The sequence below is a fragment of the Odocoileus virginianus genome, chromosome 31, assembly GCF_023699985.2.
Source record: "Odocoileus virginianus isolate 20LAN1187 ecotype Illinois chromosome 31, Ovbor_1.2, whole genome shotgun sequence".
Lineage (NCBI taxonomy): Eukaryota > Metazoa > Chordata > Mammalia > Artiodactyla > Cervidae > Odocoileus > Odocoileus virginianus.
The window spans coordinates 27,145,194-27,172,679 of NC_069704.1; the positions used below are offsets into that span (position 1 = coordinate 27,145,194).

Consider the following 27,486-nt stretch of genomic DNA (forward strand, 5'->3'; position numbering starts at 1 on the left):
GGAGCTTTGCCATTTCGGCAGATGCTCACCTCTGCCAGACACAGATGCTTCACCTGTTTAAGATGAGTTGCATTTGATATTCATTTAGCCAGCCAAATTCATGATGAGAGAGTAAGTAAAGAGTCAGCTACTGTCATAGTGAGTGCCTCGTAAAGGCTGCTGCCTCTGAGTGGTCAAGGAAGGCCACTTCATGAGGGCATTTGGGCTGAGACTCCAAGAAAAATTCTCATTGAGTTGCAGGGATGAAAAACAATGGTTGTGATATACATGAAGGTGTCTCAGAGCAGTTACCTGCTGACTTGGGAAGCATCCCCTGAGAAGTCCCCATATGTTTTGCTGCCTCTGGTTCATCTTGGTCTGCTAATGACCCCCAGGAAGAACAGGGTCTTCTCCGGGCCCTAGTGTTGTTCTTCTTTTTGATCCCATCACCTCTCAGGCCAGTAGTCATGAAGTGGGTCTACTTTGCAGACCTTTGCCTGTGTGGAACTCAAGAAAACAGACTGGGTTAAACCACTGATCCCTGGGGCTCATCTGGGCATAGCAAAAAGATGGAGACTACAGCATTGGGTGCTTAAATCAGGGCAAGAGTCAGTGTGGTTGCTGCCTTGCCACCCTGATGGTGATGCTGTTGAGAAGGGACAGGTGAAGTGGGCCTTAAGGATCAAGGAGGATTTGCAAAGGAAAAAGCAGCAGGTAAGTAGAGCATTCTGGGTAAAATAAATTAAGCACAGATATTAACTCCTAGTATTCATTTTCAGCTTATAGATAGTTATCCATTCCTACCCAGTTTTACTGTCTATCCTTCCTCAGATTTAAGGTAACTAAACACTATACTTACTGACAGCATTTTGAAATATTTCTTAATTCATAATTACCCTTTGATGATAGGAAAAATTTTTTCCTAAAAAAATGTTCCTAAATTCTCTTTAGTTCATTCAGAAATGTATTTCATTAATTGAGGACTTAACATTCCAAATTTAGCACTTACTTGGAAAATACTGCTAAGAATCAGAAATTTAGATTGCCCATAGAGTCTGTATTTTGTGATTTTTTGTTGTTGTTTGGCTAGTTCTTTCAGTTTAAATCATTTAAAGAGTTCGTTTCCTTACAGTGGTTTCCCCCATGTATGCAAAAAGTTTCAATAATTGTCACTTCTAGGAAGAAGAAATGGAATTCCTTTACAACGAGAACATGGTTAAAGAAAGTACCAACATCACAGACCGGTGGATCCTGTCCTTTATGCAGTCGCTCATTGGGTTCTTTGAGACTGAAATGGCAGGTATGTCTCTTTTCGGCCTTCCTCCCAGGAATAAAGATTTCTAGAGTAATTATAAAATTTTTTTTTCTTTATAAACATGGGGAAAAAATTTTTTTTTGAAGAATAGTCAATTTACAATGTTGCATTAGTTTTTGGTGTATAGCAAAATGATTCAGATATATATATATTTTTTTCTTTTTCGCATTCTTTTCTATTATGGTTTATTATAGGATTTTGATTATAGTTCCCTATGCTACACAATAGGACTTTGTTGTTTATTTAATTTATAGCAGTTTGTATCTGTTAATCCCTAACTCCTAATTTATCCCTTCCCCATCCCATTTCCCCTTTGGTAACTGTAAGGTTTTTTTTTGTTTGTTTGTTTTTTTAAATGTCTGTGAGTCTGTTTCATTTTGTAAATAAGTTCATTTGTATGATATTTTATTTAGATTTCGCGTATAAGTGATATCTTATGGTATTTGTTTTTCTCTTCCTGACTTAGTATGATATTCTCTAGGTCCATACATGTTGCTGCAAATGGCTTTATTTCATATTATTTCTTTCCTTTTATTGCTGAGTAACATTCCTCTGTGTGTGTGTGTGCACACGAACATCTTCCGTATCTGTTCTTCTGTCGATGGCCTTTTAGGTTGCTTCCCTGTTTTGGCTGTTGTTAATAGTGCTGCAGTGAACATTGGGGTGCATGAATCTTTTCAAGTTAGGATTTCAGTTTTTTAAGGAACCTCAATACAGTTTCCATTGGGCTCTACCAGTTTACATTCCTACCAACAGTGTAGGGGAAGGTTCCCTTTCTCCACATCATCTTCAGCATTGGTTATTTGAGGGCTTTTTTAATGATGGTCATTCTGACTGATGTAAATGATAATTGGCAATGTTGAACATGGTTTGATGTGCCTATTGGCCATCTGTATGTCTTCTTTGGAAAAATATCTATTTAGGTCTTCTGCCCATTCTCCACACCCCCCCTTTTTTTTTTTCGTATGAGCTGTTTGTATACTTTGGAAATTAAGCCCTTGTTAGTCACACTGTTTGCAAATATTTTCTCCTAGTCCACAGATTGTCTTGTTTTATTCATAGTTTCCTTTGCTGTGCAAAAGCTTATGTGTGATTACATCCCATTTGTATTTATTCCCATTTCTATGTTCTCTTGTAGGAGTTTAATGGTATCATATCTTAATTTAAGTCTTAATGCCATTTTGAGTTTATTTTTGTGTATGGTGTAAATGAGTGTCTGATTTCATTGATTTACATGTGATTTCCAGCTTTTCCAACACCGCTTGCTGAAGAGACTTATCTTTTCTCCATTGTGTATTCTTGTCTCATTTGTGGAAGATTAATTGACCATAGGTGTGTGGTTTTCTAAACATAGAGGAAATTTTATAAAAATTTTGAGAGAGAGGCAGAGCAATAGATAAATAAATGTTTCTTTTTACTTCTCAAATATAATTTTAAGGCTTGTTTGTTGTAGAAATGTATTGCTCCCAGGCCTGAGAGATTGTCTTGAGGGGATATCTAGTGGCCTTACCCCTCCACAGACACCACACAGGTCCAAGGAATCACAGGCTTCAGTAGTGGATGCCCATGGGTTCAGATCCCAACTTGTACACTACTTGTTCCCTGGGGGAAGCATCGTCTAGTCTATGAGCCTCAATTTCTATCTCCAAAAAGTGCCTGGTAATAGTTTTTGTAAGACTTAGATAGAAACTATATATACAGTAGCTAGCAGATGACAGGTTCTTAATAAGTAGTACTTGTTACTAATATGTTTTAAATTTATTTTTAGATCCACTTTATTAAATAAGTAGACTGGAAAAATTAGGAAATTCAGAAACACAGTAATGAAATTGACATTTCTCCACATTTCTGTTACCTAACAACAATGAATTTGTTTTTAGACAGGTTGAAAAGGTAGGTTATGTTGGTTTCCTTAAAGTTGGAGATAGACAACCGTAAGTCAAGGTGAGAAATTCAAGAAACTATTAACCAGGATACCTGAGATGGGTCTGAGTGTATGTGGGTCTGATAAAGTCGATGGGCAGTGGAGAAAAAATGGCATCCCTGTGTGCACCCTGGTGACATAAACCACCCTCCCAGAGCATCCTGTGGTTGCCAGGTGCTGCTACTCAGGTACAGCACTCCAGTGGATTTAAGAGGCCAGAGCAGTCAGGTGGTTCACGGAGGGGTCTTCAGTTCCTCGGAGGGGTCTTCAGTTCCTCAGCTGATACATAGCTCTTCATGGAACAGTTGATGCCTCTGTACTTGGCATAATTGGATGGTTTGTCCAGGAAATTTTGAATGTTTTATCAGTCTTCCTAAAGGACTTTGCCCACTTTTAAACATATACAATAAGGGTCATATGACTGTCAAGCTACTGGACAGATTGACATGAGTGAAAATGGAAATGAGTATGCGAATCCAACTTACCACACTCCCTGAAACATGTATTATTAGCCATGTCCACTTTTCCCTCTTGAGTGATATAAATGAATGGGATTGTTGCCAGGGAACCCTTGCCATCTTTAGGCAGCATTAGTATGACCTGAGGATGTACACTCCTGACTGGGTCCTGGTCTGCCAGGAAACTAGAAGTTGGGCAGCAGTTCAGTTCAGTTTAGTTCAGTCACTCAGTCGTGTCCGACTCTTTGCAATCCCATGGACTCAGCACGCCAGGCCTCCCTGTCCATCACCAACTACCGGAGTTTACTCAAACTCATGTCCATTGAGTCAGTGATGCCATCCAGCCATCTCATTCTCTGTTGTCCCCTTCTCCCGCCTTCAATCTTTCCCAGCATCAGGATCTTTTCAATTGTGTCAGTTCTTCGCATCAGGTGGCCAAAGTATTGGAAATTTCAACATCAGTCCATCCAATGAATATTCAGGACTGATCTCCTTTAGGATGGACTGGTTGGATCTCCTTGCAGTCCAAGGGACTCTCAAGAGTCTTCTCCAACACCACAGTTCAAAAGCATCCATTCTTCGGCACTCAGCTTTCTTTATAGTCCAACTCTCACATTCATACATGACTACTGGAAAAACCATAGCTTTGACTAGATGGACTTTTGTTGGCAAAGTAATGTCTCAGCTTTTTAATATGTTGTCTAGGTTGGTCACAGATTTTCTTCCAGGGAGCAAGCATCTTTTAATTTCATGGCTGCAGCCACCATCTGCAATGATTTTGGAACCCCAAAAAATAAAGTCTGTCATTCTTTCCACTGTTTCTCCATCTATTTGCCATGAAGTGATGGGACCAGATGCCATGATCTTAGTTTTCTGAATGTTGAATTTTAAGCCAACTTTTTCACTCTCCTATTTCACTATCATCAAGAGGCTCTTTAGTTCTTTTTTTTCACTTTCTCCCATAAGGGTGGTGTCATCTGTACATCTGAGGTTATTGATATTTCTCCTGGCAATCTTAATTCCAGCTTGTGCTTCCTCCAGCCCAGAATTTCACATAATGTACTCTGCATATAAGTTAAATAAGCAGGGTGACAATATACAGCCTTGACGTACTCCTTTTCCTATTTGGAACCCTTCTGTTGTTCCATGTACAGTTCTATTGCTTCTCAACCTGCATACAGGTTTCTCAAGACGCAGATCAGGTGGTTTGGTATTCCCATCTCTAAGAATTTTCCAGAGTTTGTTGTGATGCACACAGTCAAAGACTTGCACACAGTCAATAAAGCAGGTGTTTTTCTGGAACTCTCTTGCTTTTCCGATGATCCAACTAATGGTGGCATTGGTCTCTTGTTCCTTTGCCTTTTCTAAGTCCAGCTTGAACATCTGGAAGTTCATGGTTCACGTTCTGTTGAAGCCTGGCTTGGAGAATTTTGAGCATTACTTTACTACCGTGTGAGATGAGTGCAATTGTGCGGTAGTTTGAACATTCTTTGGCATTGCCTTCCTTTGGGATTGGAATGAAAACTGACCTATCTCCCTAAGAGATGTGATAGCCCTTGAATGGCAGGGCCTACTTGCTCTTTCTTGTATCCAGCCCTGTCTTAAGCTCCCAAGACTTTTGTATGTTCTCACTGTCTGATTGGTTGTCTTACTTTCAGCTTACAGGCTCTATACTGTGGTTCCTCGCCTGGTCAAGTTTGTGGATATTTTGACCAATTGGTATGTTCGGATGAACCGTAGAAGATTAAAGGTAAGTGCAGGCTTCTATTGGGAATAGCAGAAAGTGCAGGAAGTATGAGAGTTGAGGAAAAATGAGAACAGCCAAAAGGAAAAAGGGCGTTTTCAAATGCTCTCACATTTTGAAGCTGTCTTTTTCCTTATGTTGCATATTAACTGTACTGCCATTTTTTGGATAGGGGAGTCCTTAAGTTTAAAAGTCATCTCACATGTTTTCAAAACACAATTATACACAACATATTAGAGGGGAAGTCTCAGGCCATTTAGGACTGTACTGAACAGACTTGTTAAAATCAAATAATTCATGCATGTATTTTGCAAGTGTTGTTTGGTACAGCTGTGATCTTCAGATGGGCACTTCATCGCTTCTATCACTAGAGGGACAGTTCCTTGTTGACGAGACTCTTCATTAAGCCTTTGGGGATATAGGATGAGTGAAGCATGGAGCCTATCCCAGAACTTAAGCTATGCATAAACAGCAATGCTCCATAACAGGGAGTGAGGTGCACCCAGACCACTGCCCATCAGTACTACCTTCAAATGTGTTAATGATAAAATCCTGTAACAAAACAGTAATTTTGTTTTGTTAAAATATATTACATACACGTGCATGTGTGTGTGTGTGTGTGTGTATGCACATATGTTTAGAAGGACATTAAAATGTTTAAAGTAGTTATGTTATCTCTGGATAACTTAATTATGGCTGAGTTTTCCCCTTTTTATTACCTTTTTATTTTTTTTCCCTCTACAATGTCCTATTGATTTTAACAGTTTAATGTGTGTGTTTTTTATTCTTAGGGTGAAAATGGGGTAGAGGATTGTGTTATGGCCCTGGAGACTTTGTTTAGTGTTCTGCTTTCTTTGTGCAGACTTATGGTAAGATGCTTGATCCCATTCTAAAACTCTAGTCCTGTGGGCTGCTTGTGGTGCCCAGTTGCTGCACTGTCCTCTGTATCTGTTCTTTATTTTTTTCTGTATTTTAAAGTTCTGTAATTGTCTGTGAGTATCAGGGAAGGTCTTGAGCTAATAGCTAACCAAACAAATACATATATTGTAAACAGTATTTCACTTGAGACATGTTCCTACCAATTGAAATATTCATTAAATGATGTATAAGTAAAAGTTCCACTTTTAGTTTGCTGTGTCTTATTTCTGCTCTTTCAGCTTAATGTTATAAGCTTCTATTTATTTCCTAAACATACATGGAATGAGAACCTGCTTTATACCAGGTCCTCCACCTGGTGTCTCATGTATCAGCTCATTCCTTCTTCCTATTAAGCAGGTAGAGTTTCCCCAGTTTACAGATGAAGATTTCTGAGATTTTAGGAGTATTCATTCCTCTGCAGTTGACTTAACTGGCATGTGGTCATTGGCTCCTATTTTTATTATGGACATCTTCAAGGATGTTTGGGACACTTCTGTCTGTAGTCCTACTTCTTTGTTTCTGAGTGTCTGTCTCACCCAGTCCAAAATGAGGTCATTTTCATAGGCATGTTTTGTTAACCTCATGTCCGGTTCTGTGCATATTCCCATGTCATTTCTCTAAAATGTTTTAGTTGTTTCTGACTCTGAGATCAGTTAATGATGGCTACATATGAATGACATAATGTTTTCTGTCCTTATACAGGCCCCCTATACCCCTTTTCTTACTGAATTGATGTATCAGAATCTGAAGACACTGATTGACCCTGTTTCTGTCCAGGACAAGGACACGTTCAGTATTCACTACCTCATGCTGCCCCATGTTCGGTAAGAATCAAATGTACCCAAGCCTTACCTGGGCCATGGGAAGGAGAGCTGCTAGAGATGCACTCATGTGGGGGCCCCAGCTCCCTGCTCCAGCTCACCCATGCCATGCCTTCCAGCTGAGCTGTTCCTCAGGCTATAGAATGAGTATAAGAGGGATGCTGAGGGTGGAATCCCCTGTAGAGTTGTGGCATGCAGGGTGTGGGTAGGCCTTTGGTATCGTTTTGGGGAGCTGCTATGCACTGAACATCAGGTTGAAGCTTGCCTCTCACTATGACTGCCAAAAGCAGTCACGCTGTGTTCCCAAGAGCCTCCCTTGGGAAGCCTAACCACACCCTCACCTCTTGTCCAACTTTCTTCCTCACCTAAGCACGTTTCTTCTTCGAGATTTTCTCTTTTTAAATCTAATATCTTTTATGTTCCTACCTCTCCCAATCAGTGAGGAATTGATCGACAAGAAAACTGAGAGTGCAGTATCTAGAATGCAGTCTGTGATTGAACTTGGCCGAGTGATTCGAGACCGCAAAACTATTCCAATAAAGGTTTGAGATTTTATTTCTATTTTACATTGCACAGATCTAGAGAATTATGTCTTTGAGCCTTTTCTTCATATAAAGGGCTTATAAATTTTTTTGCAGTAAGGCTGTGAATGACTTAATACTAGTTAAGCCTGCTTAGTCTAGAGCTTGAAATTCAGATAGAACATGTAACATTTATATTTCTGCAGTTTAGAAGACTGGATGCTTAGTGAACTTTCCCTTCCCTTTTCTTTCTAGTATCCTTTGAAAGAAATTGTTGTTATCCATCAAGATCTGGAAGCTCTTAATGAAATTAAGTCTTTGGAGAAATATATCATTGAGGTAAGACAGTTGATTTGTGTGATTTGGTCCAAACAGGCTTCTGTCCTTGGGAAGATTATTTTGATTAGTATTCTTTATCAGTATATACAAAAATGCAACCATCTGTGGAATTTTACAGTTTGCTTTTTGATTCATCATGAATTTTTGCAATGTAATTTAAAAATTTTTTTAATGAATTTGTATTTATTTTTTGGCCATGCTGGGGGCATGTGGCGTCTTAGTTCTTCCTGCCAGGGATCAAACCCACACCCCCTGCATTGGAAGCACAGAGTCTTAACCAGTGGACCACCAAGGAAGTCCATGAATTTTTCACCTTCATCGGATCATTTATCCCTTCATCTGCTTTTCTTCCCCAAAGTAATTTTTGATAATTAACAAAAAGAAAAAGCTTAGTTCCTTCAAATTATCCAAGTATCAAGTAAACACTGGTTGTAAATAAACAGTAGCATCAGGTACAGGACAGGGTCTCTTCTCACCCTGGCCACTCCTTGGTGCCTCGTTTCCCACTTGCAGGGATGTTCACTATGGTATCTCCTGCTGGGTTGTTCCTAGCATTTTACATACATGTAGACACATTTGTACATAGATCTACACCCATGCAGGCTTCCTAGGTGGCCCAGTGCTAAAGAATCCACCTGCCACTGCAGGAGACTTGAATTTGATCCCTGGGTCGGGAAGATTCCTCTTCATAAGGAAATGGCAACCTACTCCCGTATTTTCCCAACCTATGCCAGGATGCTCCTATGTACAGAGGAGCCTGGCAGGCTATAGTCCATGGGGTTGCAAAGAGTCAGGTATGACTCAGCAACTAAACAACATCAGATACACACATCAGTGGTTTTATTTATGAATAGAGATGATCATATATGTAGTTTTTTACTTATTGTTTCCACTTTATAGTATTACTTAAACAACATTTCATGCTAAAACAGAGAGCTAGGACTTGCCCGGTGGTCCAGTGGCTACGACTCCACACTCCCAGTACAGGGGGCTCCGGTTCAATCAGGGAACTAGATTCCATGTGCTGCAATTAATGATCCTGCATGCCACAATGAAGACCCAGCACAGCCAAATAAATAAATAAAATTTTTAAATAAATATTTTTAAAGAACTCTCCCTTTAAAAACAAAACATTAGAGATCTAATTTATTCTTTTTGCCAGATGCATAGTATTCACTTTCTGGCTGCATCACTATTTATTTAGTTACTCTAGTATTGTTGGAAATATATGTTTCGGATTATAAATAAAAGTTTGTGTGTGTGTGTGTGTGTGTGTGTGTGTGTGTGCGCAAATATGTCGTTAACTGTCGACTTAAAAAATGCACAACATAAGAGTTGCGAGTTAAGTTTTATTTGGGGCAAAATGAGGATGCAGTCCAGGAGACAGCATCTCAGATAGCTCTGAGAAGCTGCTCCTAAGAGGCAGTGGGGAAAGGTCAGTATATATGTGATTTTGGTAAAGGGGGAATACATGCAGTCAGGTACATTTTTTTCCAGAAGGTTTCTGCTAGTCTGGGGAAGCTTTGCTAGTCACAAGGAACAGTTACCACCATGAAGGATTTTGGGGCCTTTCCATGGGGAGATACAAGAACTGGACTCATAAAATCAGCTCCTAAAAATAGTTATCTGAAGACCTGTCCTGCCAGTTTTTCCCCAAGCACAGAATGTCTCATTTCTGCTGTCCACCCTGAACTCCTTTCAGGGAGTTATTGAAGGTCAGCAGCACGATTTAATCGTCGTACAGGTACAGGTAGAGGCATGTGTGCTAAGTCACTTCAGTCATGTCCCACTCCTTGCCACCATATGGACTGTAGCCCACCAGGCTCACCTGTCCATGGGGTTCTCCAGGCAAGAATACTGGAGTGGGTTGTCATGCCCTCCTCCAGAGGGTCTTCCCAAGGGGATCAAACCTTTGTCTCTTATGTCATCTCCTTTGTTAACAGGCAGGTTCTTTACCACTAGTACCACCTGTAAAGCCCAGATAAGTAGATGGCAAGTGCCAATTGCTAGTTGACAGTGTGGATGTTGGATAGGTTCTTAAAAGTGGAGCAGAAGTTTAAACTGTCTTGTCAGTTGTACTCCCAGAAAGCTTTATCCTGTGGCGTTTTTAAATGAAATATATATTTCAAATTTCATTTTTATTCCTTTCAAAGATAATATTTAAGGCGGCCTGGGTCATCATTGATAACATTTTATGTTCAAAAGTTAAAATTTCACCATATAGATAATGTGAAAAATGAATGGGGTTTTGTTCTTTAAAAAAAAAAAAAGAAAAGAAAAAGGATAGAAAATAATTTTTATATTTGGTTTTGAATTACTTGAGAATTCTGGATAAATAGAGTTTATAAAACTCTAGAAATTTAAGAAGTTATAACTAAGATATAAATTCTGTAACATGCTTAAGATATGGATAAAAATAGAATATACTTAAATATCTTGAGCACTCTGAGATCAAATAATATAGTAATGTATAATGGCAAAACATTTCCATATAATTTGCCTCAGTTGACAGGTCCATGATACTTCATTTTCTTATTTCCTACTGTGTAGTCACCATTTCCTACTACATTAGTATTCTTTAACTTGCTAGCATGATGGAGACATGAAATACTATGATTAACTGACTCTTCTGGTTAATTAATTGATAGTTAAACTGCTCAAGGAACGGTTACCCCTGAGACATGAAGTCCATATTTCTAATGCTACAGTTCTTGTTATTGAGTTAGGGTTGTGCAGTCATCACCACAATTTTGTAGAATTTTCATCACCCCAAATAGAAACCCCAAATTATCATTCATGCATCATTTCCCCTCAGGGTTCTACTGTCCTCTGGCAAACACAAATCTGTTTTCTGTCTCTGGGTGTGCTCACTCTGGACATTTTCTGTAGATGAAATCATACAATATGTGGGCTTCTATGTCTGGCTTCTGTGACTTAGGCACCAAGGTTCATTCATGTTATAGCACGGATTAGTGCTTCTTTCCTTTATATTGCTAAATGATAGTCCACTAGGTAGATATACCACATTTTATTTATCCTTTCGTAGTCGATCAGCATTTGGGTTGTTTCCACTTTTTGGTTATTGCTATAAATATTTGTATTCAAATTTTTGTGGACATATTTTCATTTGTTTCATTTTTGTTTTTGCATGTCTATGAAATATAGGAATTGAATGTTCGAAAAGTTACATTATCTACAGATAAAAACAAGTATGGCATTCGCCTAAAGGCAGAGCCAGATCACATGGTCCTAGGGAAGCGTCTGAAAGGAGCTTTCAAGATGGTGATGACATCCATCAAACAGCTGAGCAATGAAGAGCTGGAGCAGTTCCAGGAGAATGGTGGGTGTCTGTTCCCTTGGGGTCACCATTTGTGTCCTCAACCTGATGGATATCTCATACTTAGCCTACTCTTTGATTTCTACTGTTAGAGCCTTCCCTTAAATTAGAACTTTTTTTTCTGTTCATAAAAATATTTATTATGAATAATTCTGCTAATTTATTTTTTTTGTAAAGTAAAAAGAATAAAAATGACCCATAACCCATCACCCATCCTTTTAATGTAGATTGAAATTCTGATTTAGTTCACTGTTAAAATTCTGATTTAGTTCATCCTATATACATATGTAGTCATATAATTATAGCTTTACAAAATGGAAATCAGTCTATAATTTATTTCACATTTTTCACTTTTTAATATTTATATTATTTGGTTTTCATTTACCTTTTTATTTTGCATTTTCACTTTACATTATAAACATTTCTGTGTTTTGTCAGTCTTTAAAATGCTATTTCAGTAAGTGTTGCAAAAATTTTCCTTCCTGTGGATACCTGGTATTTTTTTAACAAGTCTTTTATTGTTGGTGCTTTCAGTTGTTAAAGAATCTGCCCCTGCAGTGCAGGGGACCCCAGTTCCATTCCTGGGTCAGGAAGATCCGCTGGAGAAGGGACAGGTTACCCACTCCAGTATTCTTGGGTTTCCCTTGTGGCTCAGCTGGTAAAGAATCGGCCTGCAGCGCAGGAGACCTGGGCTCGATCCCTGGGTTGGAAAGATCCCCTGAGAAGGGAAAGGCTACTCACTCTAGTATTCTGGCCTGGAGAATTCTATGGATTATACAGTCCATGGGGTTGCAAGAGTCGGGCACAACTGAGCGGCTTTCACTTTCAGCTAGGTTTCTACTTGAAATCATTGAGTCAGATGGGTAAACCGTAAGTTAGCATTGAATTCTATAAGTGCTAATATGGGCCTAGAAAAATCTACCCTAATGAGAGAGCAAAACCCTTCAGATTCACCAGCCAGTGGTATAGAGTGTTACCCTTATTAGATGTTGCTTGTAGAGAAAAAGATGAGTTGAGTTGCCAGAATGAAGACCAGAAGATATTCAAAGAAGAAAGTTATATTTTAATTTTAATTCAAAATTTTAATTTTTAAATACTTAAGTATTTTTAATGAAAAGGATTTAATTGAGGTTTGGAGCTTCTTGCAAAACTGTGTCAGAACTTAGAATGTTTCTCTAAAATATCTGGAATACATATTTTGTTCTCAGTTGAGCAAGAGTGGAGTCATTCATTCAGCAAATATTTTTTAAAGCCCTTCTGTTTTGTTGACGCTGAGAACATAGAGTTGAATAAGATAGACATTGTCCTTACCCTCATGGTGCTGGTAGACACTAAAGATGTATGGATATAATCATATTTTTGATAAGCGTGCTGAAGGAAATGTTTAGGAAGCTGTTCCAGGTGCCCAGGAGTCCTGACCTCTGCCATGATTAGAATCATATATGGTCTAATTACAGCTTTTTGACTTCCTGCAGCAACCCTAGGGTACAAGGTGTTCGAATGTTTGGGTTCCTTCTGAAATTGAAAATCATAAGCATGGAAGTGTCATGAAAGATTTAAGGATTCATAACTCAGATGAGTAGTTATGGAAATTGGGGGAAATGTCCATAAGAGTCCCCAAATTTTTAGATAAAATTTATAAAACATTAGAGGCTTGCAACTAAAAGTTGAATCAGTACTAATTCAACTTGATTTGTTAAATTAACAAAATCTTTGATCAGCATTCAGGTCATAAATCTCAAGCTATTTCACCAATTAGCCAAAATATTAAAAATTCCTGAAATAAGCTTTATTTGAAACTGAAGCCTGTAGTTTTTAAACTGCAGTTTCTGAATGAACTGTTCCATATTGATGAAAAGCAGTTTTTAGAATACAGTGACATAAAGTGAAAATGAAAGCCCATTGCTCAAAGACCCAGAAGATTGTTTTGTGAATTACTATAGTAAACGGTATGGGAAATGGGAATTGCCATCCTCAGCTGTTTATATGTTCTGCCTACCATGAATAGGCATGATGCTCAGACCTTCACACTGTCTACCTGTTTTCACCCTGAGTGTACCCGGATAGGCAGATAGAAGAACACCAGGGTTTTACCGCCTTTGAGTGGTAGGCCTAAGTCTGGTTTGACTCTACAGGCTGTGCTTTCTTCATTATAGCTTGCTGCTCATGTTTATGATGAGGATTCATTCATTGCCTCTGGCACATGTTTTTGAATCTAGGTACTTATATACAGCTGTAGATATGGGTGATTTAAATGGCCTTAAGATAGCATGGTGTAGTCTAAGGAAAGTTTATCTCATCCTTGACTACAACAGTAACATGAGTCAGAAAGACATAACCTCTTAAAGACTGTAGCTTGATGAATTGAAGTTTTTATTAGAGAGTGGCACAGTATATTGGTAGCAGGGCAGCTTGAGGAGTGGGTTACTGATTGAGTAACAGTGACAGTTGCTTTTCCATTAGGGACCATTGTTGTGGAAGGCCATGAATTGCATGAAGAAGATATCCGCCTCATGTACACCTTTGATCAGGCAACAGGTGGAACAACACAGTTTGAAGCACACTCGGATGCCCAGGTATTTTTCTATTCCCTAGAACATTTCTTTAACAAAAAATACGAACATCAGAGGAAAAAATAGCTATGCTCCTCCTGACAGTATTGGCAGCTTTTCTTAGGGTAAAATAGCTTTTATTTTAGATTGGCCTTATTAAACTTCTCTATTATAGCTTCTTGACATATGCATTTCTTTAATGGATGTATAAATAGATATTTTGTGACTTTATGCATGCCAATAAGTGCCAGGTCATACAAAAATGTGAAAGATGTAATCCTGCCCTTCAAGGAGTGGGTCAGTCATGGAGATAGAAAAGTAAGTCTGTTCTTATTATTCTACTTGGTAAGTTATCTGGTAGAAATAAGTACAGAGAAGGGCTAAGTCTGGGTAGAAGTGGGAGTGGTTAGAGAGCATCCCTTGAAGAGGATGTACAGACAGTTGTGGATTCTGGGGTCTGGGTTTTTTTGTTGTGATGGATCACAGCATCTCTCTTCACTCTTGACCAGACTTCTCCAGACAGACAGATTGTAAGATCTCCAATGTGAGAGTAAGGGACCTGCTGGAGTTCCTCTGTGCTTAATATTGCACATATGGGGGATGATGGAGAATACCTCGTGTGAGTCTAGTCAACCTTGACACGAGGTCCTTTTTTTCGGCCGCACTGTGCAGATTATGGGATCTTAATTCCTCAACGAGGGATTGAACCTGGGCCCCCAGCAGTGAAAGTACTGAGCTCTAACCACTGAACTGCTGGGGAACTGCCATACACAGAGTCTTAAATATGATGTAGACAGAACTCCCTGTGGGCTCCATGTGTAAGGAGCTGACAGTGAGAAAACTACGAAAGAAGGAATTGGGCCCAGGGAAGGTTTGTAACCAGCAAGAAGGTGTCGTCTTTTCTGATCACAGCCAAATAAGAGAGGCCTGAAGAGCTTGGCTATGCTTGCGGAAGTGTTGTCGTGTGATGCTTCTGACTTTCTTAGTGTGACTTGTGTGTTGTGGGCATGGTTACCCTGCCGTGACTCATCGGTTTTCAGTTTACCTCCTGTGTGTTTTCATAAAATGGAGCAAGTTTGTTGTCTTTGAGTGTCCTCAGAAATGTAAATGGGGATGGTGCCTAATTCATATGTATATATTCCCTTCTATAATAGAAGTGATACTGTCATTATTACAACATCAACATTGACAACCTTTATGACAGAGAAGATGAAATAGTGGATAAAGTTGACAGAAGGTGGCAATTTTAAAAAGTGTTGTGGCCCATTATAGAAATTGTGTCTTGAATTGCACAAACCAGTGGATAGAATAGGTTATGGTTAAAGAAAACAAGAGATGGCTGCTTTGAGGTCTTCAGTTCACTTGTTTGTAGTGAATCTATTATGAAAAGTTATGCTGCTGTAATAGCTTCATGATGGATGATTTTATTTATTAGCAGAGTTGATATTACTTATTAGACAGAAAGCAGAGTTACATGTTGTTGTTATTGTTGCTCAGTTGCTAAGTCATGTCTGATTGTTTGCAGCCCATGAACTGCAGCATACCAGCTTTCCCTGTCCTTCACTATCTCCTGAAATTTGACCAAAGTCATCTCCATTGAGTCAATGATACCATCCAACCATCTCATCCTTTGTTGCCCATTTCTCCTCCTGCCCTCTATCATTCCCAGATTTAGGGTCTTTTCCAATGAGTAGGCTCTTTATCAGGTGACCAAAGTACTGGAGCTTCAGCATCAGTACATTCATTGAATATTCAGGGTTGATTTCCTTTTGGATTGACTGGTTTGATTTCCTTGTTGTCCAAAGGACTCTGAAGAGTCTTCTCCAGCACCACAATTCAAAAGCATCAACTCTTTGGCACTCAGCCTTCTTTATGGTCCAACTCTCACATCTGTACGTGACTGCTGGAAAAACCATAGCTTTGCATATACAGAACTTTGTCAGCCAAGTGATGTCTCTTTTTAATATGCTGTCTCAGTTTGTCATAGCTTTTCTTCCAAAGAGCAAGTGTCTCTTAATTTCGTGGCTGCTGTCACCATGCACAGTGATTTTGGAGCTCAAAAAAATAAAATCTGTCACGCTTTCCATTTCTTCCTCGTCTGTTTGCCAGGAAGTGATGGGACCGGATGCTATGGTCTTTGTTTTTTGAATGTTGAGTTTTAAGCCAGCTTTTTCTCACCCTCTTCTTTGTCCATCAAGAGGTTCTTTACTTCCTCTTTTTCAGCCTTTACAGTGGCATCATCTGCAGTTGTTGATATTTCTCCCGGCTATCTTGATTCCAGCTTGTGAGTCATCTGGCCCAACATTTCACATGATGTACTCTGCATATAAGTTAAATAAGCAGTTTGACAATATATAGCCTTGCCATACTCCTTTCCCAATTTGGAACCAATCCATTGTTCCATGTCCTGTTCTAACTGCTGCTTTTTGACCTGCATACAGGTTTTTCAGGAGACAGCCAAGATGGTCTGGTATTCTCATCTATTTAAGATTTCTCACAGTTTGTTGTGATCCACACATTCAAAGGCTTTAGCATAGTTAATGAAACAGAAGTAGATGGTTTCCTGGAATTCCCTTGCTTTCTTTATGATCCAGCATATGTAGGCAATTTGATCTCTGCTTCCTCTGCCTTTTCTAAATCCAGCTTGTACATCTGAAATTTCTCGGTTCACATACTGTGAACCTGTGAAGCCTGTCTTGCAGGATTTTGAGTATTACCTTGCTAGCATTGAACACAATTGTATGGTAGTTTGAACATTCTTTGGCATTGCCCTTCTTTGGTATTGGAATGAAAACCGACCTTTTCCAGTCTTGTGGCCACTGCTGAGTTTTCCAAATTTGTTGGCATACTGAGTGCAGCACTTTCATAGCATTCATCTTTTAGGATTTGAAATAGCCCAACTGGAATTCCATCACCTCCACTAGCTTTGTTCATAATGATACTTCCTAAGACCCACTTGACTTCACACTCCAGGATTTCTGGCTCTAGGTGAGTGATCACACCATCATGGTTATCCAGGTCATTAATATATTTTTTCTATAGTCCTTCTGTGTATTCTTGCCACCTCTTCCTAATCTCTTCTGTTTCAGTTAGGTCCTTACCATTTCTGTCTTTTATTGTACCCATCTTTGCATGAAATGTTCCCTTGGTACCTAATTTTTTAAAGAGTTCTCTAGTCTTTCCCATTCTGTTATTTTCATCTTGTTTCATGGTATTGTTCATTTTTAAAAGCTTTCTTATCACTCCTTGCTATTCTTTGGAATTCTGCATTCAGTTGGGTATATCTTTCCCTTTCTCCTTTGCCTTTTGCTTCTCTTTTTCTCAGCTATTTGTAAGTCCTCCTCAGACAACCACTTGCCTTCTTGCATTTCTTTTTCTTGGGGATGGTTTTGGTTACCACCTCCTGTATAGTGTTAGAAACCTTCATCCATAGTACTTGAGGCACTCTGTCTACCAGATCTTGTCCCTTCAATCCACTTGTCACTGCCACTGTATAATCATAAGGGATTTGATTAAGTCATACCTGAATGGTCTTGTGGTTTTTCCTACTTTCTTCAATTTAAGTCTGAATTTGGCAGTAAGGAGCTCATGATCTGAACCACAGTCAACTTCAGGTCTTGTTTTTACTAACTGTATAGAATTTCTCCATCCTTGGCAACAAAGAATATGATTAATCTGATTTCAATGTTGACAATTTGTTGATATCCATGTGTAGAGTTGTCTCTTGTGTTGTTAGAAGAGGGTATTTGCTATGACCAGTGTGTTCTGTTGACAAAATTCTGTTAGCCTTTGCCCTCCTTCATTTTGTACTCTAAGGCCTAACTTGCCTGTTCCTCTAGGTATCTCTTGACTTCCTACTTTTGCTTTCCAGTCCCCTGTGATGAAAAGGACCTCTTTTTTTGGTGTTTGTTCTAGAGGTTTTATAGATCTTCATAGAAGAGGTCAACTTCAGCTTCTTTGACATTAGTGGTTGGGGCATAGACTTGGATTACTGTAATGTTGAATGGTTTGCCTTAGAAGGGAACCACGATCATTCTGCCATTTTTGAGATTGCACCCAAGTACTGCATTTTGGACTCCTATTGACCATGAGGTCTATGCCATTTCTTCCAAGGGATTCTTGCCCACAGTATAGATATAATGATCATCTGAATCAAATTCTCCCAGTCCCATCTATTTTACTTCACTGATTCCTAAGATGTCAACGTTCACTTTTGCCATCTACTGTTTACCATGTCCAATTTACCTTGACCTATGGACCAAACTTTCCAGATTCCTATGCAATATGTTCTTTATAGCATCAGACTTTATTTTCACCATCAGACACATTCACAGCTGAGCATTGTTTCTTCTTTGGCGTAGCCTCTTCATTCTTTCTAGAGCTATTTCTCTGTTCTTCCCCATTAGTATATTGGACACCTACTGACCGGGGGGGGCTCATCTTCTGGTGTTACATCTTTTTGCCTTTTCATACTGTCCATGGGGTTCTCAAGGCAGTTCTCAATACTGAAGTGGTTTAAGTTGGTCTCAGGACATCTGAGGATATCTCCTGTGAGCAACACCCTTCAGAAGAAAATTGAAAAGTTGCACCTTTTTCTGCAGATGTGGAAATAACTGTTTACAATGGAGGACTCAAACTATAAAGAGACTAATTTCATGTCTTTGGCTCAGTTTTGTGATTGAATGGTGCTGCATTATAGACTTCTAAAAATTTAAACACTATTTTGCTGAGTTTGAAAGAGCTGTTTTTTCTATATTTGATTGTCATGGTGTACACTGTTCATTCCTACAGGTTTTGGTTCTTTTAGATGTCACCCCTGACCAGTCAATGGTGGATGAAGGAGTGGCTCGGGAAGTCATCAATCGTATCCAGAAACTTCGCAAAAAGGTCAGTTTGTGAGATTAAAGATAAGCTATTGTTTGGAATTTTGTTTTGGTTGTTGGGAAAGCGAGGAGACACAGGTAATGTAAACCACAGTAATTTATTACTGATTGTCATTGATCTATGATCCATTCAGATTATACTTCTTAGGCCCAATTCCTTAGGGCTTCCACAAAACCATCTTCTGGATAGAGAGTCCTCTTGACTGGCACATACGGTTATCAGAGATGACAGCAAACACCTCTGAAGAAGAGTAGCAGTGCAGTCAGTGTGGAAGGGTTCTTAACTCAGGGGAGAGAGAGATTGTTGGATCTGGATGGAATGAGGTGGTTCTTCCTCATTCAAAAAGCTGAGAGCCAGAGCAGGTGCACAAAACCCATGGCCTTCCCTTACTGGGTGAGAGAGCCAGAGAGTTTCTGTCTCAGGGAGGGCCCCCCACAGGTCGTCCTCCTCTGGTCAGGCTGTTGAGACTGAGTAGCCACTCCAGCAGGTGATGGTTTGCTGATGAACTGTGTCTCAATTAAAAGCTTTGTGAATTCTTGCTTTTTTTCCCAGAGAGTTTGTCAGGACATTGTACCCTTCCGTAATGATTCAGTATGGGATCATCAGCTCTGTTTAACAGTGTTTTGTGTTTTAATTGACAAGCGTGCTTCCCTTTTACATTTTCTTTATATGCTTTCAGTGCAGTCTGGTTCCAACTGATGAAATAACAGTTTATTATAAAGCAACTTCTGAGGGAAAGTATCTGAATAATGTTATCGAAAGCCACACAGACTTCATATTTGCCACCATAAAGTCTCCTTTGAAGCCATATCCAGTTCCTATATCAGATGAAATACTTATTCAAGAAAAAATGCAGGTAAGTTCTGAATTCTGTTGAACTAGTAAATGATTTAGGATTAAATTTTATGTTAAGTTTTTGTAGTCGTATCTTAATGTTCTCTCCCCTGGTAGCAATTAGTATAGTACTATTCTTGAAGTATTGCTCTGGAGAATAGTGAATAGGATTAGAGAGTGAGGTCTAAAAGAGAAGAAAGAAAATTAGAGCTATTCTCTTGGAAAAGGTAACCAGGACATACATACGAATTGTTAGATGACTTTATGATGCTGTCTTATCTAAAACTATAAACATTAGTGTTGTGTAAACAGCAATTGACTTGAAAAGCAGTTTACTTTTATGGTATTAAGTTATACATAGAATTACAGTTTCATTTCTTGTTGGTACATGTTAGATGTAACTGTGAAAATCTGACCAAGATATGAAAGATATTGGCCAGTAATTCAGAAATATGTCTCAAAGTAAAAAATTCTTTTCTGTATCAGTTAGTCATTCATTCAGTCGTATGTTCCTTGTGTCGATCCTATTTTGTATGGGACAAATGGAACAGACAATCAGGCCCTGAATGTGACTGTGTTTTCAATGGGAAAGAACAAGGTAACAGCGGGGGGAAGTGTAGCTCTTGGCTGTTGTAGTAATTAGATTAAATATGCTCTCAGAATTGTGTGGAGCTCTTATTCTTGCTGAATAGTTGCTATCTCAGTTGGTGACACTGTGATCAGGTGCTATAGTTACCCAGTCACATTTTTTCACATGCTTAGTTAAAAGGGTCTGACCTGGAAATTACACTCACCAAAGGATCTGCCACGCCTGGTCCTGCTTGTGCATACGTCAATCTTAACATTTGTACAAATGGCAGTGAGCAAGGTAAGAGTAAATGAATTCCATAGCTTGTATTTTGTCTTTTAGTTAAACCTATGAATGTTTTTAAGGCTATTATAAGAGAATTGGTAAAATTGAGTACCATTTTCTAATTGTCATGTAATGAATCCACAAAAGTAAATGATTGAACTTCCACTTCTAGGAAGATGAAGTAGACATACTTTTTCCCTGTTCTTCCCACAAAGTACAGCAAAACACCCTAGACATGATACATAAAAACAAGCATAAGAAGACTCTTACTGGTGGAGGGAAGAAGGCAGACCAACTAAGGATCTTGGGATCAAGTAAGAAGATGGAGAATTCCCTGGTTTTTCTTTTTGCTTCATGTATCCCAGACTCAGAGCTGAAGAAACTAGCAACCATGAAAGACCAATGGGCATGAATACAAACACCCCGACAAAATGTTCACAGGTGACACTAGTGGTAAAGAACCCTGTGGCCAATGCAGGAAATATAAGAGATGCAGGTTCGATCCTTGAGTCAGGAAGATCCCCTAGAGGAGGGCGTGGCAACCCACTCCAGTTCTTGCCTAGAGAATCCCATGGACAGAGGAGCCTCTCTGGTACAGTCCATGAGGTCACAAAGAGTCAGATATGACTGAAACGACTACGCACGCACGCACACAGAAAATCGTGCTCTCTCTGCACTGGGGGACCAGGAGAGTGGCAACCTAGCAAGACAAAAAACTTCTAGACCATAAATGCTCTACTCCAGCCAATTAAACAGAATAAACTAGGCTCCACTACCACACACTCCTTGTTGCAAAATTCAGGCTCAAACTGAAGTAGGGAAAACCACTAAACCATTCAGGTATGACCTAAATTAAATCCCTTATGATTATACAGTGGAAGTGACAAATAGATTCAAGGGATTGGGCCTGTTAAGACTGCCTGAAGAACTGTGGACAGAGGATCATAACATTGTACAGTAGGTGCTGATCAAAACTGGCCCCAAGAAAAATGCAAAGAGCCAAAATCCTTGTCTGAGGATGCCTTACAAATATCTGAGAAGAGAAGAGAAGTGAAAGGCAAAGGAGAAAAGGACAGATATACCCAACTGAATGCAGAGTTCCAAAGAATAACAAGGAGAAATAAGAAAGCCTTCTTAAGTGAACAGATACCAACGGAATATTTCATGCAAAGATGGGCATAATAAAGGACAGAAACAGTATGGACCTAAGAATGCAGAAAACATTAAGAAGAGATGGCAAGAATACACAGAAGAACTGTACAAAACATGTCTTAATGATCCAGATAATCACAACAGTGTGATCACTCACCTAGAGCCAGACATCTTGGAGTGTGAAGTCAAGTGGGCCTAAGGAATCATTGCTACAAAGCTAGTGGAAGTGATGGAATTCCAGCTGAGGTGTTTCAAATTCAAAAAGATGATGCTGTTATAATGCTGCACTCAATAGACCAGCAAAAGTGATTTAATTGACTAGTCTTTTCATTATATGGTTCCAGGAAGTTAGACATCCATATGCAAAAATTGTCCTAGACCTAAGTGTTACACCTTATCCAGAGACTAAATTAAAAGGGATTACAGACATAAGTATAATACTATGAAACAATTAGGAGAAAACAAAATTTTTAGGATTCAGGACTAGGCAAAGAGTTTTTAAGACTTAGTAACAAAAGTCCCATTCATAAAAAGAAAAACTGGGAAGTCAAACTTCTTCAGAATCCTGTGAAAATGATAATAATTTTAAAAAAAGCTACAGACTAGTAGAAGATCTTTGCAAACCACATATACAATAAACGATGTATGTATGTAGAATGTATAAAGAACTCTCAAAACTCAGCAGTTTTTAAAAATTTAATTAGAAAATCGGAAGACATGAATAGACATTGACCAAAAAAAATATACAGATGATGTTCCCCTTGACTTTTCATTCAAATTTAACTTTTTTTTTTTCCAGTTTCACTTATATTTGTGGCTTTTTAGGTGGAGTATTACTTCTGGAAAATCCAAAAGGAGATAATAGGTTGGACCTTGTAAAACTGAAGAATGTTGTTACTAGCATTTTTGGTGTAAAAAATACAGAGCTGGCTGTCTTCCATGGTGAAACAGGTATGTGGAAAGTCAAAGGTATTCATCTGTGTCCTTTGACATGAGGTGAATCAGTGAAGATCTTAAGTTGGTAACAGTTACGGTACATAACCTTCGCCTTTTTCCTAACTCTGAGTCAGGGCTAGCCTCTACAGTAGTTCCTGCTTGCCATGTCTCTGGGCCTCCTTTGTGTAATATGGCTGATAGAACACTGAACTTAACAGATGAAGATTCTAATCCTGCTGTCTTTCCTGTTAGCCATGTGATATATTCTAGGCTTCAGAGACTGCCCTCTTGAGTTTTAACTTTATTAAACATGGTATCTGTATCTTAAGTCCAAGTTCTCAATCAGACAAGCCTACATAAAATTTTAAAAAATTATAAGTACATTTCCTCCTACTGTCATGGGTTTAACTGTGATACTACCACCCCACCATCTCTACCCAAAAAAAACATATGTTGAAGTCCTCCTCTCTACCCCCAGTGCACTCAAATGTGACCTTTGAAAAGTAGGTTCATTGCATATGTATTATGATTAGTTAACATAATAAGTAAGGTGGGCACTACCCCAGTATGTGTCCTGACAAGAAAAGGGCCGTGTGAAGACAGAAACAGGGAGAAGGCTATGTGGTGACAGAGGCAGAAATTGGAATTAGGCAAACCTGCAAGCCAAGAAGCACCAAAGATTGCTGGGAACCTCTAGAAGTTAGGAAGAGAAAAGAAAGAATTCCTTTACAGGCTTCAGAGGGAGCATGGCCTTATTGACAGATTTTGAACGTGTCACCTTCAGGAAACTGTGAGACAATACATTTTTGTTGTTTTAAGCTGTCTTGCTTACCTCACCCTCCACCACTCCCCTCCCCGGTTTGTGATTCTTACAACAGCTATAGGAAACTAATACACTCAATTAACAAATTTGTTCATTTTCTGAAATGTCTAAATAGCTTAAAAGAAGAAATCTAAGTGGCCAATAAAGAAAACACTGCTATACCTCAATAGTAGAAACCACAATGAGGTTCTGTTACATGTAACCAGATTGGCAAAAAACTAGAAAAATTTCATAATATCAGATATTGTCGGGGATATTATGTAATAGGAACTGTCATTACTGTTGGATTGTAAATTGATAGAAGCAACATGAAAACCATTTGCTGTTGTATCATTTAAGGGCTGAGTAAGGGACACAAACTTGATATGGGGGAAACTTGGAAAATTAAGGTCTGAAAGACAGATGGTTCATTGGAGGATCTGGGAAAAAAATCTCTGACCCAGTGGACAGCTTGGATCTCTGTCTCAAGTCATTGTAGAATAAGAAAGAAAAAGACTGGAACACACATCTGTCTAGCCACATCTAACACTGACAGTCAGTGGACTTGGAGAAGAGCTTTAGAGAGTTGCTCTTGTACCTGGCTCGAAAGTTGGAAGGTTACCGGAGGGGTTAGTGTGGGCTGCTTACTGTCCCCTCTGACCCAGCAGGTGGCAGCCTGTGAACGCTGAGACCTTTAGGAACATAGTAACTGTGACTAATCTGCCTTAAGCAGTGTTTAGCAGGGGTGGGCTCAGTTGTGTCCAGTTTCTTGTGGACACAAGTTTCCTTCTCCAGGGATCTTCCCAACCCAGGGATTGAACCCACGTCTCCTGCGTCTCCCGCATTGGCAGGCGGGTTCTTTACCATTGAAACCATATTTAATTGTATATAAATGAAATTACACTATGTCTGTTCTGTGTATCTTGCTATAGTTGACTATATTCATTAGTCAGTTTACCTTCTGACCATAATTTTTTTTGACATAAGGTTTCTTTTCATAGTAAGTTTATATAGGAAGAAATTTTAAAAGGAACTTATAGTATGGAGCTTCCCAGGTGGCACAGTGATAAAAAATCCACTTACCGATGCAAGAGACACAAGAATAACGGGTTTGATTCCTGGATTGGGAAAATCCTCTGGAGTAGGAAATGGCAGCCACTCCAGTATTCTTGCCTGGAAAAGTCCATGGACAGAGGAGCCTGGCAGGCTACACCCCATGGGGTCACAGTTAGACACAACTGAGTGACTGAGAACGTGCATAGTATGGAGGAAAAAAATACTAAAGGGGGGAATTAGTTTGCTTTATTTATAAGTTATGAATATTATGCTATTTTGCAACATTAAGATTTCTTACTATGTGCATATCATTGATGTCTAATTTTATAGAAAGGGCAGTGTTCTTTAATAAATTAAGTGGAAAGCATCACTGTAAAGGTACATGATAGTTTAATAATTAAGTTAGAAAAAGTGAATGACTTCAACTCTGAACTGTTCTCCCTAAAAGAATGATTTTTTTGTGTGTTACTTTTGCTGTTATTTTTAGAAATAAAAAACCAAACCAACTTACTGAATCTTAGTGGAAAAACACTGTGTGTGACTGCAGGATCAGCGCTGTCTGTGATTGACAGTCCTAGTACTCTTCTCTGTCAATATATCAACCTACAGCTCTTGAATGCAGATCCACAAGGTGCGTACCTCCCCCAGTTGTGAACACTCCACGGGCAGGTAATGGAATGCTAGGTGTTAAGATTCCTTTAATGTTCAATCTTTCTGATTTATATGGATTTTTCAAGTCAGTTTCAACTTAGTAATTTAAAATGTAGACTCCCACAGTTCTTTGGGGGACACGTGGCTTGTTTCTTTGGTGTGTTTATGTAGAACACCCATCCATCTTAACATGGTTAGGAAATGAGATAAATCGGTTAGGTAAAAATTATGCCTAAATGAAGCTGAATTGTTTAAATGCTAGACCATTGTAATTTTTAATTTTCCCCCCTTTTCTCTTGAAATATGTTCTGAGAACTGTTGTAAGTATCCACACCTTAATCAGCAGGCTAGATCGGTAATTGTTATTCCTTGATATTTTAAGGTCCTCATTGTGCATGCTTATTACTGTCTTCACGTGCTTCGTTTGACTGTTTACTGAATATCTCTTCCCTAAACTCCTGGGCTCTTATACTAATTGTTTTTTCTTCCCTTTCTCTCCCCCAGTGAAATATTTAAGATTGTTTCTGTTTCTACAATTAATCCCACTCTCGTACCCACTTCTGGCTTTCAAGCCTTTAGCTCTGTCCGGTAGAGCTGTCTGGTCACCACCTCCAGTAGGGATCCACCAGCCAGAGGGTGAACTCTCAGGATTTAAATCTTTTTTTATTTTTCTGTAGAGTGTTTAATGGGAACAGTAGGCACTCTTCTGCTTGAAAATCCACTTGGGCAGAATGGGCTCACCCACCAAGGTCTTCTGTATGAAGCAGCCAAGATGTTTGGCCTCCGGAGCAGGAAGCTAAAGCTGTTTCTGAATGAGACTCAGACAGAAGGTGAGGAGATTTTAGAACATGCTAATTTCTTTCATTTTTGTGTTTACTTTCTTGAAAATAGATTTTGATGCCATCAATCATTTATAGATTATATGTGTAAGAGATAATGCTATTGTTTACTTTTACTTTTTTGCTATCTCCAGAAATTTTCCATACTGTGAATGTTATAATAATTTAAAGGATGATTACTTTTTGTTTCGGAAATAATCTAAAAATATATAATGGTATATTATTAAAAACATACGCTTTTAGGTAAGTTAGTTTGTTTGCTGATCCCAAAATTGTCCTCTTCCCTGAGAATCAAAATGATCACTGTATCTTAAAATAACAGCTAGAAGGAAACATAACTGACTCTGTGCCTCCTCCTTTACAACTTATAAAGCATGCCTTTTCTCAGTGAGCTGCATAAAAATGGGAAGAGTTAGGTCATTAGTTGACATTCTCCATTCCATAATTCAGAAGACAGAGAGTCAGGACAAGACACAGGCTAGTGTCTTTAAAGATAGGTTTTCTCTTTCTTTCTTACTCCCACTTATATCATTCATTCCTGTGATTTCGGCTTCTGTGGCTGTTCCGACAATTTCTCTATTGACATTTTTGCCCTCCCCTTGTGTTCTGTTCTATAATCCGCTGTTTCACATGGGTGTTCATTTTAATGCTGATGCTACTGGAATCATTTCCTCAAATAGCTTCCCTTAATGGGATCTGTTTTTCTCTGATTAGTAGCCATCCTTCTTGTTATCCCAAAACCTTTTGTCATTTCCTCCTTTTATTTTTACAGCCTTATAGCCTGGGATTTATTGAAGTTTCTAAATCAAGATTTGTGTCTCACAGCACTGGTGGAAAGTTGCTAGACATTGTCATTCCCAAAGCAGTCATATCTTTTATTTTCCGCAGTTTGAATATGCTGTTCTTGAGTATAAACTTTTTGGTCTAATGCATTCTTCATTTCTGTTACAGTGTTTTGATTTCTAACTTTTCCTTTTAATTCTTTCTTAGAATTTCCATCTCTGTGCTTACATACCCATCTGTTCTTCAACGTTGTCCACCCTTTCTATTAGCATCCTTAACATTAATCCTAGTTATTTTCAATTCCCAATCTGATAATTTCAAAATCTCTGCCACATCTGAGTCTAGTGGTGATGCTTGCTTCATCTCTTCCTACTGTGTTCCCTTTTAGAATAACTTGTAATATTTGGTTGATAGCAGTACATGATGTTTGGAGGAAAGGAAGCTGAGGTAAGGTAGGCCTTCATTGTAAAGTTTTATGTTTATCTTCTAGGAATTAGGCTATAATTGTTTATTGTTGCTGTAGGCTCCAGAGGCTCCAATTTCCTTCTTTTGTTTTATGGTTTCCCTGGAGATTCCTTTTTAAATATGGTCAGAGCTTTGCACATCCTTTAGCTGTAATACAGGAGCCCATACGATGTTGTAGTAGAGTATGTGGGGAGGAGAAGGGGCAGAAGCGTTCTATAATTTTATAGTTAGTTTTCAGTCTTCAGTGAGCCTATGCCTCTGAGCTGTGACCTGCGCAGATGTTTACTCAGCTTAATTTTTCCTCTTTAGGTGAGATGGGAAGG

At 38.9% G+C, this 27,486-nt stretch overlaps 1 protein-coding gene across 5 annotated transcripts in view; it reads left to right on the forward strand.

The window, feature by feature from the left end:
* IARS1 (isoleucyl-tRNA synthetase 1) overlaps positions 1-27,486 on the forward strand; it is an 80,423-nt gene that overhangs the window by 48,935 nt on the left and 4,002 nt on the right. For 4 of the 5 annotated variants that reach the window (XM_070459465.1, XM_070459463.1, XM_070459466.1 and 1 more), the window contains 14 exons: positions 1,159-1,279; positions 5,335-5,426; positions 6,212-6,289; positions 7,041-7,162; positions 7,599-7,701; positions 7,936-8,019; positions 11,185-11,359; positions 13,820-13,932; positions 18,700-18,795; positions 19,472-19,648; positions 20,389-20,494; positions 22,457-22,582; positions 24,913-25,056; positions 25,754-25,906. In XM_070459465.1, coding sequence (XP_070315566.1) covers positions 1,159-1,279; positions 5,335-5,426; positions 6,212-6,289; positions 7,041-7,162; positions 7,599-7,701; positions 7,936-8,019; positions 11,185-11,359; positions 13,820-13,932; positions 18,700-18,795; positions 19,472-19,648; positions 20,389-20,494; positions 22,457-22,582; positions 24,913-25,056; positions 25,754-25,906 — 1,690 coding nt within the window. Of the gene's footprint in view, positions 1-1,158; positions 1,280-5,334; positions 5,427-6,211; positions 6,290-7,040; positions 7,163-7,598; positions 7,702-7,935; positions 8,020-11,184; positions 11,360-13,819; positions 13,933-18,699; positions 18,796-19,471; positions 19,649-20,388; positions 20,495-22,430; positions 22,583-24,912; positions 25,057-25,753; positions 25,907-27,486 lie in introns of those variants that run through there. The other variant, XM_070459467.1, reaches the window with a different exon arrangement.